Here is a 13794-nt window from a genome sequence, read left to right on the forward strand (position 1 = left end):
TCTTTGCCACTTTACAGATCTTCTTTATGCACCATGTGCTTGTAACACTCCAAAGAGAAAGGAAAACTTGAAATCGCATCATATGACCCCTTAAAATTACTGTCACTGTAATTGATGATGATTTTTAAAAAAGTCTATGTGTGTGTGTGTGTGTGTGTGTGTTGATGCAGGGTATGATGTACTTGGAGGATAGGAGACTTGTGCACAGGGATCTGGCTGCTCGGAACGTCCTAGTGAAGTCACCCAACCATATAAAGATCACTGACTTCGGTCTGGCTCGCCTTCTGGATGCAGATGAGAAGGAATACAACGCAGACGGGGGCAAGGTCAGTGTCACATGACCCCAACAAGACAAAGGGCACACACTGACTTGTTTGCATAACATCATTTTATATGTGCTCTTTGTGTTAGAGTAACAATGCTTTGAGTAATCAAGAAATGTGCTGCACTTAACATTCATCCCTGGGTTTTAGAACATAGCCTCTGATGACAGGCTAATTAACAATGTTTGCTAAGGCCAAATGTACACTACAAAACAGAAGGTTTCACTCTGCACACATTCAAAAACTCACAGGTTCTAAAGGATCATGTACACTTTACATGACTAATCAAAACCAGAGTAAATGCAGACTAGTTAGACAGTGTGAAATATGTGCTTTTATTTTTCTGAGTGATCAGATTTAAAGTTTTTGCCTCATGATGAAATGGGCAAAGGATTTCTGCTTTTCATTGAAGGAGAAATCCAATAACGAAAATAAATGAATGAATCAATCAATCCTGTTTTTTCTGGTTAAAAAAAAAGGCAAATTCATTCTAAAAAGAAAATGCAGTGTTTCAAGTGTTACAGAATAGCATATTGGTACCTGTATATTTTACAATTTATAAAATATACAGGCACTATTTTTCATTAAGTGACAATGTTAATATATCAAAATCAGCCTTTTGCCTTGAAACGTACTTATAACCACCATAATAATGCAGGTATTAAAATATAAAGCCACATGATGACTCAGAGTTTATTGTAAATGGCCTTTCCATAAAACATGGCCAGTACTCATATAAACAATTCACAGGGTCAAACACACAAAGACAAAAAACACTGTCACTGTAACACATTACACTAAAATAATGCAATAAACTAAATAACATAAAATGTTTAACAAAACACCCTAATGTACATTAGTGGTTACAAAAATGAGAAGAAACAAAACTATTTGTTTAAAATATACTGGGAATGTCCTTTTACTGTTTAAAATACATACAGTGCCTTGTGAAAGTATTCATACCCCTTCATTTTTTTCACATTTTGTTATGTTTCTGCCTTATGTTATATAACTGCTTATTTAACTGCTTTAAATTACTTTTTTCCACATCAATCTACAATCCATACACCATATTGACAAAGCAAAAACAGAACTGTCACAACTTCGTAAATGTATTTAATATAAAAAATTCAAATAAGTACATTGCATAAGTATTCATACCCTTAACTAAATATTTAGCTGAAGCACCTTTACAGTCTCAAGTCTTTTTTGTTTGATGCGACAAGCTTTGCTCTTCAGCATTTGGCAATTATCTGCCATTCTTCTCCTCACCTCTTCACCTCTCAAGCTCTGTCAGGTTGGATGGAGGCAGATGCACATTTTCAGGTTTCTCCAGAAATATTTGATTGGGTTCAAGCTCAGGCTCTGGCTGGGCCACTCAAGGACATTCACAGAGTTGTCTATAATTGACTCCTGCTGTGTGCTTAGGGTCATTGTCCTGTTGGAAGGTGAACCTTCTGCCCAGTTTGAGGTTCTGAATGCTCTGGACTAAGTTTTCATTAAGGCTATCTCAGTATTTTGGTGCATTGAGCTTTTCTTCTACTCTGATGAGTCCCTCAGTCCCTGCCGCTGAAAAACACTGAACCACAGCATGAGGCTCTACCAGCACACTTTACTTTTGGGATGGTACTCTGCAGCTGATGAGCAGTGCCTGGTTTCCTTCAAACATGATGTTTGGAATTGAGGTTCATCAGATCAGAGAATCTTGTTTCTCACAGTCTGAGGGTCCTTTAGGTGCTTTTTTGCAAATTCCAAGTGTGTTTTCATGTGTCTTACCTGAAGAGAGGATTGAGTCTTGCCACACCGCCATAAAGCCCAGGTTGGTGGAGTGTTGCAGTGATGTTTATCCTTCTGTAGATTTCTCCAATCTGCATATATGATCATGGAGCTCAACTAGAGTGACCGTCAGGTTCTTGGTCACCACACTAACCAAAGCCCTTCTCCATCAGTTGCTCAGTTTGGCCAGATGTCCAGCTCTAGGAAGAGTCCTGGTTGTTTCAAACTTCTTCCATTAAGGGTACAGCACACTTTACTTTTGGGATGGTACTCTGCAGCTGATGAGCAGTGCCTGGTTTCCTTCAAACATGATGTTTGGAATTGAGGTTCATCAGATCAGAGAATCTTGTTTCTCACAGTCTGAGGGTCCTTTAGGTGCTTTTTTGCAAATTCCAAGTGTGTTTTCATGTGTCTTACCTGAAGAGAGGATTGAGTCTTGCCACACCGCCATAAAGCCCAGGTTGGTGGAGTGTTGCAGTGATGTTTATCCTTCTGTAGATTTCTCCAATCTGCATATATGATCATGGAGCTCAACTAGAGTGACCGTCAGGTTCTTGGTCACCACACTAACCAAAGCCCTTCTCCATCAGTTGCTCAGTTTGAACAGATGTCCAGCTCTAGGAAGAGTCCTGGTTGTTTCAAACTTCTTCCATTAAGGGTATCAGAGACTACATACTTCCGTGACCCTTCAGTGAAGTAGAATTTTTTCCTGAACTCTTCCCCAGATGTGTGGCTTAACACAAACCTGTTTCTGGGCTCTACAGGCAGTTCTTTTGACCTCAGGGCTTGGTTTTTGCTCTGATATGCATTATCAGCTGTTAGACCTTTTATTAAGACCTGTGTGCCATTCCAAATCATTCCCATTCAATTGAATTTGCCACAGGTTAACTTCACTCGAAATGTAGTGACATCTACAAGCAATATGTATCCTCCTGAGCTAAATTTCAACTGTTCCAGATAAGGGTATGAATACTTATGCAATGGAATCATTTAAGTTTTTTTTTTTTTAATAAATTTGCTTTACCATTATGGTGAATGGAGTGTAGATTGATGTGGAAAAAAAGTAATTTAAAGCAGTTTAACATAAGGCAGGAACATAACAAAACTTACTTTCGCAAGGCACTATATATGGTATTACATAGTTTTTACTTGCAAAAAACATACATCTGACAGTATTTTATAGTGAAACTACATGTAATGTTAAACCATTTACAGTTTTTCACTGTAAAACTTACAGTAAACCAATTAACAGGTATTTACTATAGAGTTTTAAAGTTTTTCAATTATTTATTTATTTATTGCCACTAAAGCCATACCCTAAATAAGAAATATCATTTGACTTTTATCTTTCATCAGTAAGGAACCACCCAGAACTAGTAAGCCCAAGTAACCCAATAGCAACGCACTAGAAATAACTAAAAAAAAAAACATAGCAAAAGCATAGCAACACCCTGGTAACCAACCTACCCTAACATTGTGGCAGAGAGTCACTCTTCCATCCTCTCTGCACCTTTTCATTTCAAACAAACTTCCACCCACCTGCAGCTGTGTCCTTTAACTGCACTTCACTTCATGTACACATTCCATCTTATCCATCTGAATCTCCCTCTTTGTGCTGTACCAGAATAGAGCACCCTGGGACTCTGTTCTATTCAGCTCCAACCATCTACCTTTTTAAATCAACCATGTTTGTTCTCCCACAGAGGAAAAACTCTAAAGCTTTAGCGTGGTTTGATGCCGAGCAGCACTGCACACACATTTAGCCCAACCTGTTTCTTCCAATAGCAAAAGATGAAAAGAATCAGATATCACTGATTATTCCATTTCTGAAATATTAACATTCCAGACTTAATATATAATGCATGATTCTGTGATAAGGTTTGGTTTTAGCAATGTAAGCTTTGAAGAAACTTTGTCAAGTTGCGTAAATAAACAATAAAGCAGTACTTGCTGTGCTCACTTGATGAGTGTTATTTTATTTTTTATTTTTTTACTTTATTACATTTTCATGTACTGTATCATTGTGTATTTTTTATTCAACATTATCCACTGTTCCCTCTTGTTTTGTCAGATGCCTATAAAGTGGATGGCTTTGGAGTGCATCCACTATAGGAAATTCACCCATCAGAGTGACGTATGGAGTTACGGTGAGATGAGCCTTAATTGCAGTTAATTGCCTCAGTAAAATGTAACTTATCTTATTTAAAGTCTAATTTCAAGTGTTTTCATGCAGTTAGACTCTGTATGAATCAGACAAACACCGACCCGACAGTCTCAACACATGCCTACAAGCTTTTAAATTGATGTTTATTGGATTTTCTTCCAGGAGTGACTATCTGGGAGCTGATGACATTCGGAGGAAAACCGTACGATGGAATCCCAACCCGAGAGATTCCTGACCTGCTGGAGAAAGGAGAGAGGCTTCCTCAACCTCCCATCTGCACTATTGACGTCTACATGGTCATGGTCAAATGTAAGGGAGCTTTGCACAAATTTTCATCCCAAATATTTTTTTCTTCACACCCATGACACATCATGGTAGAAGTTTTTATTTAGTGTTCAAGCAGGTCAGCTAAGGAACCCTTGAGTTTATACTGTAGGTCAGTGACCTTTGAATCCTGTTGTGTATAAGTAAACTGCTACATAATTATCAATAAGAAATTGTAGGTTATTAATTAAGACATTTAAAATGCATCAACATGATTTAATGTTTTTATTGTGACACAGTTGTTCAGTACAGCTGTTTTTCTCTCAGCCTGTTGATCAGTTTAAGTCTGACGTCATGTGTTTACAAATGTTCCTTCAGATCCTAAATAACAGTGTTGTTTTTGTTTACTAAAACTAAAACTATTAGAATTGCTAATTGAAATAAAACTAAAATAAAATACAATATAAATATCTGATGAAAAAGAAAAATTAGATATGCTGCAGAGGAAACTTTTTAAAAATTAAAAAGTTAAACTATAATAATTACCAAAACTTAACCTGAAATAAAAATAAATATAAAAAATAACAAAAATACTAAAACTAAAAAGAAACCGAAAATAAAAAAAGCTAATTCAAAATATTTATTTTCTAAAATAGTTTATAAATTGTACATTGTACAATTGTAGTTAATAATTGTAAATTATTGCCAGACCTAACTCTTTATTGGCCAGATGGTGATTCATCTTTTCTGAATAATTAAAATACTGGTGTCTGGGACATTGTGAGCCATGAACTAAACAGCTATTGAGATGTGTTCTTACTTGAAACAGAGTAGAGGCTTGGACCCGGAAACAATATTGGGACAGAAATATGTTTACAGAACTTACCATGAAAGTAAGTTAATTCCAGAGAATTTCACTGCAGAAATATGAAGCTTGCAGTTTTGTTAAATCACTTATTTTAATTGCTCTGTATAAAATATGTTATTTGAGTTGTTAGTGCGCTCTACTGTTCTAGGCGGATGAACTTATCAACTTATCAGCATATTGTTATGTGCGTTGTTTTAAACACATTTTCTATTGTTTTAAAAATAGAGGGAAAATGACTTATTTGGTATTTGTCAGCATTTCGCAGATGCTGAAGCCAGAACCTTCTATTAAATGTACAGAAAGCTCACAGCATTGTTTATCCGTTGTGTTCTACTTTGCTGACTGAAGTTGTGCTATGCGTGTCCCTCCAGGCTGGATGATAGATGCAGACAGCAGACCCAGATTTAAGGAGCTTGCAGCAGAGTTCAGCCGAATGGCAAGAGATCCACAACGTTACCTAGTCATCCAGGTAAGAGCCCCACTGCTGGGCTCAAATGGCCATGATGTGCTGTACAATAATAAAATAAAAGAACAAATTATAAATAAAACACAAGCATCATAAAGTCTTGTTTCATGATATCTCAAGCCCAATGCTCTCTGTGTCAGGGGGACGACCGCATGAAGCTGCCCAGCCCCAATGACAGTAAGTTCTTCCAGAGTCTGCTAGATGAGGAGGAACTGGAGGATCTGATGGATGCCGATGAGTATTTGGTGCCACAAGCCTTCAGTATTCCTCCACTGGCATACATAACCAGATCACGCATGGACCCCAACAGAGTGAGTGTACTACCCGATCACACACTCACGCAGAGTCATTTAATAAACCACACTCTGTCAGAGACAGTATAGCAGAGACGGGCCACTTGTATTACAATGAATGGGGTAAATTGAAATGCCCAATTTGGAAGCTCTAGTAATGGAAGGCATGTCTTCCTCATAAAAGAGCCAGTTTGCAAAGTCATCGCTTGGTCTTCACAACAGTTCTTGCTTTTTGATTGATGTCACAAAATGTGAATTGGCTAGACCTAACCTGAAAGAAAATAATTGTACATTTTTTGTTTTGAGTGTTTATATATACTACCGTTCAAAAGTTTGGAGTAACCAAGGTTTTTTTTTTTCAGCAAGGATGCATTAAATTTACCAAAAGTGACAGTAAAGACTTTTAAATTGTTACCAAAAAAATCTACATTATTATATATTCTTTTGGACTCCCTATTCATCAAATATCCTGAAAAAAAAATGTATCATGGTTTCAACATGATGAAAAGATTAAATGCTTTTTGCTGAAAATGTAGCTTTGCCATCACATAACTAAATTATATTTAAAAAGAAAATAGAAAATTAAAAATAGAAAATGTGTTTTAAATTGTAATATTTCACAATATTACTGTTTTTTTCTTTTCTTTTTACTATTTTGATCAAATAAATCCAGCCTTTTTGAGCCTAAGAGACTTCTTTCAAACTTATTAAAAATCGTTCTGAGCCCAATCTTTTGAACCTACCTACCTACCTCATTTGAATGTATCGTAAGGGACATTGGAATCAGTCAGTGTTTAGTGGCTAAATCGAACTGTACTTTGTCTATGCAATTGTGTAAAGTCTTTCAAAGTCATTGGATTGTCATTTTTGCATTTCTTTAATGTACCTATCATTTCATCTCAATACTTGAAATCATAATAAGCTCTAGATTTCTGTTTTGGTAAAAAGTTTGAAGAGAATCAGTTCACTTAGGTGGCACTCTTCAGGATAGCACGAGTCCTGTCAAATATTGAAATATGTCTTTAGCAGGCAAAGGACAAGAGGTCGTTGATGCATTGAACATACATCATGCATCCACATTTGGGTATTTTGCACATATTTACATATTTTAGGATACCTTTTACATTTTAATGCACTTTTAGTTCTCACTCCATGAAGCTCTATTTATTGCTTGTCTGAGGCTGAATTGAGTTTTCAGATGAGTCCATCATCTAACTGACATTGACCTTGGAGTGGATGGATGCTCCCCTGGCCAATTAAGTGCTGCCCACACGAGCATCCCAAAAAGCCTGGACCACCATTCCTGCACTGACAGATGCTATGCTCTCCCAGAACGAACCTGTCTGCCGTTGAAATATGAAATCACGAATGCGATGAGAAAAGGAAGTCTCACAATTCAATAATGCCCCCCTATTGATAAAAGGTATTGAAATGCTGAGATTCACACAGTCTTTTTTTATTTACAGGTGCTAATTTGTCTTAGCATTTTCAAAAGCAGCAGTGCTTTTTGTGACATGCATTAAGGTTTTCCTGTAGAGCGGAGGAAGAAAAAAAATAAAATCACCCTCAATACACGTGTGCCTATAACGGGCTCCATGCCTGGGCTTTCATTACAGAGGCATACCAGTGTAAATAACTGGGTCCTCGCTAAAGTGAAGATGATATTTGCCCATTGACAGGAAGTCCAGAGTGGGTATTTGCTCTGTGTTAGTCAGCCATGAGCACGTTATTAACTGTTGGTGTGCGCAGCGGCAATGGGAAAGGACAACCGATTGGGATGCATCTCAAACAGCTCTTAACTGTAACTTAGCAAGACAAAATCTCAGGGTTCAATCAGTCTTTGCCAGGGACTTAGAACGGATTTAGCGAGGGTGTGAGAGTGTGTGGGAGGGGTGGGTGTGATGAAATGTTTCCTCTTTTCGCCTGGACCGTGTTCGCAAACCATGTGTGCCATTTTGCATTCTAACTTGCGTTTTGTTTTCGTCTAACTGGGAGAGAAAAGGGAGTGAGCGGTATGAATATCAATGAGGGACATCAATCCTTCAGAGCCTCTTTGGAACATTACAGAAATCTTTCGCCTGCAGTTTGCCGTATAAACTGAGCTTTGGAAAAACAAAACTCTGCCAAATAACCCAAATAGCGGATTGCAATATTAACTCAAATTCATCTCCACTCAAAATGTTTTGATGTTTGAGCATAATGGAAAAAGCTAATTTTTGTGCATGTCTTTCAGCTCATTCTTGGTCAGTGGGTTGTAAATGTTTAATGGGATACTGGGATAAAAGCTCATTTTTTTAGGTTTGGCATAAACATTAAATACTTTATTAAGCTTTATATTTTCATGTTTACTTTGCATAAATTATTTTATACTTTTAAAATAATTGTTATTCCTTGTAAACTGCAAATTTGATTTATTGAATACTCAAATGAAATTTCTGAAGCCTTTTATTCACAAGATTATCCAATAATGGGCATTACCATGTTTATTTATATACACTTTCAGTTACTTTCTATAAGACAATAACTATGTAAAGATATAAAATTACTCATTTCATGATATGGCATTTAATGATACTGCCCACTCCTTACACAAGTATAGTTTTACATTAGTTGTGACAGTCTCAACTCTTAGTTCCTCTTCTTTAGAGTAATGGTCTGCCCAGCAGCACTCTTCATTCACAGCAATGAGCTCCAGTGTGCTCAAACAGCATCATGGATGGGTGCTGGAGAAGACAGGGTGGAGAAAGAGAAAGAGGGATGAGATGGGTGTTTTGTGGTTAGTGGAGAAGCAGAGAAAATGTCAGTGGTAAGGGAAAATGAGGAAACAGACACTGAATTGAGGACATAGCCAGTGTTTCTCTGAGCAGACAGAACACCAGCAAACTTACTGCAGAGAGATCACAGCATCAGTAGAAACGTACTATGGTACTAGGTATTACCATGTGAGTATCACACTATAGTTGCAAATTCGATTAAAAATAGTCAGATAACCATCTTGTTTTGAATAATCCAGTGAATTAAATGCTTTACAAAAATCCTTTGGTTTTTGTTTCTTTTTTGGGGGGGGGATTTTGATGAACACAAACCAAACAAGAAGATTGTTCATAGTAAATGAATATGCCTGCTTAACATTATGCAACACTTGAGTTAAAAACAAAAGAATCAAAACAGTACATTAATGGATCATTGTGACAGAATTCTGATATGGTAATACCATGGTTTTCTCTGAAGTGCTTTAAAGAACCATTTAAAATACCATAAGGCAGAAATATGGTGATCATTTAGTACCATGGTACTGTATTATAGTAACATGGTTTTACCATCTTATACCTTAAAAATGTACTTGGCCTTTTTGCTACAGTCTTGCCGCCAGGCACTTAACGAAAATCAAATTCACAACAAGAGCTAGAAACAAAGACAGGCATATGGAGAGAGTCTGAGGATTAGGAACAAGAAAAAACAAATAGTTTAATTGTGATGAGATTTATTGCATCAGGAGAGCTGTGTTCCTACACACTCGTCTGTTCATTCACTGTTGCCAAGTTTTCAATAAATCTCATAAACTGTATTAATATTTGGAGCCTCGCTAGCATAAAATATTTGCCTCTCTTGAAGTGTTTAATTGTAAAGCAAACAGAAATAGATCATGCCGAAGATACTAAAAGGCTCATTTGTGTTTCTGCAGAACCAGTTTGCGTACCAGGACGGCACCTTCGGCATGGAGGAGATGATGGCCACTATCCCGCGGGTTGTGGCTGTGTCCGCGGTCAGCCCAGGCTGTTCTGCTCAGAAGCAATCTATGATCCAGCAGAGGGCCTCGGGATCCTCTGAGGCATTTGAAGACAGCCGCTGTAATGGCACTCTGAGGAAGAAGGCTTCACCCAGGGCAAGCACCGGGGAGGACAGCAGTGGCCAGCGCTACAGCGCAGATCCAACTGTGATACTGTGTGAGCGTGGAGCAAGAGCTGAGACCGACCAGGATGGATACATGAGCGCCATGCAGGACAAAAAGCCCTCAGGTACTGGAAGGATAAACTGGAGCAAGCGAGGAGATTGATCTAACAGAGCTCACATAGAGATATGTTATGCATTTTACACTTGACATTATTTATCCAGTGTCATTTGTAGCCTTCGGTTGTGTTTTTTCAATGATTCGCACTGTTTAGGTTGTTACCCAGTGGTTAGTAATTAATCCTGTGTACACTCTTAAAAATAAAGGTGCTTCACGATGCCATAGAAGAACCTTTTTGTCTAAATGGTTCCATAAAGAACCTTTAACATCTGAAGAACCTTTCTGTTTCCCAAAAGGTTCTTTGTGGCGAAATAAGGTTCTTCAGATTACAAAAACGCAAGAAAGAGATGGTTCTTTAAAGAACCATCTCTTTCTTGCGTTTTTGTAATCTGAAGAACCTTATTTCGCCACAAAGAACCTTTTGGGAAACAGAAAGGTTCTTCAGATGTTAAAGGTTCTTTATGGAACCATTTAGACAAAAAGGTTCTTCTATGGCATCGCTTGAAGAACCTTTTGAAGCGCCTTTATTTTTAAGAGTGTAGTCATGTTTTGAAATTTCACTTTGTAAATTTGGGTTATGTTCTTGATATTTACAAGGTTAATAATATTGCCTCAACAAATACAGCACAAAACCTTTTTTTAATAACTGCTTGTCCATCTGTGTAAATTTCACCATATCCACTCTGGTCGTTTTAAAAGGGATAGTTCACCTAAAAATAAAAATTCTGTCTTTTACTCACCCTCATGCGATTGCACAACTGTAAGATTGACATTCTACTATGGAACACAAAAGATATTTTGAAGAATGTTGGAAACCAAACAGTTGTGGAGACCACTGACTTGCATTGTATGAACACAAAAATACTGAGACATCTCAAAATATGTTCTTTCCTCTTTTAAAGACGAAAGTAAGTCAGTGAATGATGACAGAATGACAGAATTTGCAATCACTGTGACCTTTTTGCCTTTTCCTTAAATGTTGAAACTAAATAGAACCTGTAAAAGTTTCTGACTACAAAGCTCATAATATTTAATGAGAAAAGCTTTGAGAGAATTTGTGATTATTTGTCTGCTCCTAAACATTACATTAAGATTACACTCTTTTATCTAAAGTGACTAACATTGCATCAAGACAAATACTTCTTGTTTCAAATTGCTTAGCACCAGTACTCAGTACCAACTAAAGCTGCATTAAACATACTATCAAGCAGTTTTTCATAACCCAGGGCTCAAAGCAGTGATTAATCCCTTTGAAATTTCATAAAAGTTGCTAAGACATTAAGAGTTTAGGACAGTTTGAAAAGAAGCTACTGAATCTTGGGCTAATTTGTGTTCATTCTTGCACAGTCATGGGCTCACTAGCACACTTTGTAACCTCAATCATTTTTCTGCAAAGTATACTGAAGTAAACTCTGGCAAAAATGTTCATGAAAAGAACTTGGATTTACTATAACTCTAGGACTTCAGAGAGCATCCTGTTGAGTCTGTATAGAAAACCTGCTGAGATCAATGGTAGTCGGCTTCACCTTAGAGCGCTAGCTGCCACAATGTTCTCATCCTGCCAACCTCCTCTCTTCTGACAGCTCTTTTCTTTTCTCATGCAGATTATCTCAACCCTGTGGAGGAGAACCCTTTTGTCACCCATCGCAGAAACGGAGAGGTCCACACACTCGAGCGAGGTTACCACAGTACCTCCAACGGGCAGCCCAAAGTGGAGGATGAGTATGTCAATGACCCGTTGTACCTCAACACCTTCTATAACTCTGTGGAAAAGAGTCACGACGTATTGAGGAAGAACGGAGTCCCTGTGGCACACACGGCAGCAGCAGCAGTAGTAGCAGCAGCAGCAGCAAATAGTGGAACTTCCACCAGCCAGAACCTTTCCCAAACAATGCAACCAGCGGCATCCAATGCCCACGTCACAACACAGCCTCTCTACCAAGGCAAACAAAGCATCTCCACCCTCTCAGGCCACACCCTCCACTCTGCCCATCCCGGACACCCCCTCCACCCGATGCACACCCTCCATCCCGCTCACTCCGGGACCATCAAGGCCGACATAAAGCCCAAAAAGACATTTGACAATCCTGAGTACTGGCAGCACAGTCTTCCCCCCAAGGCCACTCTCCACAACCCCGAGTATCTGCAGGACTGCAGCACACGCTTCTTCTACCGGCAAAATGGGCGGATCCGACCCGCCGTGGCTGAGAACCAGGAGTACCTGTCCGAGTATGCACTAAAACCGGGCACCGTGTTGCCACCTCCTCCCTACCGCCAGAGAAACACTGTTGTGTAGCAACAATGACCAAGACAAACAAGAAAAGTTGGAGGTAAAGAGAGAGTCATAGTGTGTTCTCACCCTGGCTCTCACACCAGCATCCCGATCTCTCCGCTCCTCTCTGAACTGGATTTAACACCCAATCTCCAATGACCTGGAACTGATCTACTTGAGTGAGCTTCTCTTCCAGAGGCATTGGTCACAGATGGCAACATCAATCAAAGCTCCTTCCTGCTTGTCTCTCCTCACTTCAATCACCATTAAGACCTGTTTGCCCTACCTGAGCCCAACTCTTCCCAGCATTTGGTAGATGCTACACTCATCTCATTGAAAGCAAGTACTGACGTTGACGTGCAATGTGGGTTGATCCAATAGCAGAGAGGAGTCATTCTTTTGTGCAATTACAGAAATGTTTATCATTTATCTTGTTTTGGGATTTTGTTTTGAAGCTACGATAAGATCTGCTGTAATTTATGACTTCGGATAGCATAGTTTATTTTAGCACTCCATACATGATTTTATGAGGCAGATGTGTTGTATGCAAATCCGTCATATTGGGAATATCGTTGTGGGCCTTGAGACAAAAGGGCCCAAAATGGTCCTCAATGTCGCCTACTAATTGAGACTGAAAAAAAGTAAGCGACAGGCCTGGCTGTACGCTACATGCTGTTATATACAACAAAACATATGTTCATTACAGCATGGTGTCAACTGGGACCTTTGATCACCACCTTCTCGAATGACACATCTTCAAAAGACACAATGTGTAATGTTCTGTTCAAAATATCTGCATAATTCATCTGCACATGTATTGCTCAAACAAGGCATTTTTTATTACTTCTATTGAGCCATTCTTCATTTTTGATTCTTAAGTAAGACTGGAACGATTGCCAACTGGAAACAGTCCTGCGGTCCATATTATACGCCTGTAAAACTACACGTGTAAAGGCAACTTAATGAAGACAAGCGCTCCACGCTGAGAACAGTATCAGCACGCATATGAACGAGGCCGTACTGCAGCCCGCCACAAAATCAATAACTTCATAAAAGCAGATCTGCAAGTCTACTGTAATAACGTTTTTATTGTTGATCTAGCCAGCATTGATCCGTATGCTCACAAAGTTGTCACCTTAAGGTAGCCTTCCTTATTTTGTCATTTAATGTGTGGAACGAAAACCGAGATTGGGTCTACCTTGAACTTTAAAAGCTAAAATCAATATTAGCGACCAAGAGCATCCATGTAGATGGACGTACAGTGGTGAACGGATATTTACACAGCTACAGAGTCCCAGGTTTGTACGGAAGACTCGACAGCACACAACGCCTGGCTCCTCTTCTGAAATATGGCCG

At 38.7% G+C, this 13794-nt stretch overlaps 1 protein-coding gene across 1 annotated transcript in view; it reads left to right on the top strand.

Annotated features, from left to right (window-relative positions):
* LOC107660610 (receptor tyrosine-protein kinase erbB-4-like) overlaps window positions 1-13237 on the top strand; it is a 391742-nt gene extending 378505 nt beyond the window's left edge. The window contains exons 21-27 of the mRNA XM_016449970.1: window positions 171-326; window positions 4171-4246; window positions 4426-4572; window positions 5767-5864; window positions 6002-6172; window positions 9840-10173; window positions 11771-13237. Of these exons, the coding sequence (XP_016305456.1) occupies window positions 171-326; window positions 4171-4246; window positions 4426-4572; window positions 5767-5864; window positions 6002-6172; window positions 9840-10173; window positions 11771-12462 (1674 nt within the window). The 3' untranslated portion in view covers window positions 12463-13237. The remainder of the gene's footprint in view (window positions 1-170; window positions 327-4170; window positions 4247-4425; window positions 4573-5766; window positions 5865-6001; window positions 6173-9839; window positions 10174-11770) is intronic.
* The last annotated feature ends 557 nt before the right edge of the window (window positions 13238-13794 follow it).

This window comes from Sinocyclocheilus anshuiensis, unplaced genomic scaffold (genome assembly GCF_001515605.1).
Source record: "Sinocyclocheilus anshuiensis isolate Anshui unplaced genomic scaffold, SAMN03320099.WGS_v1.1 scaffold627, whole genome shotgun sequence".
Classification (NCBI taxonomy): Eukaryota; Metazoa; Chordata; class Actinopteri; order Cypriniformes; family Cyprinidae; genus Sinocyclocheilus; species Sinocyclocheilus anshuiensis.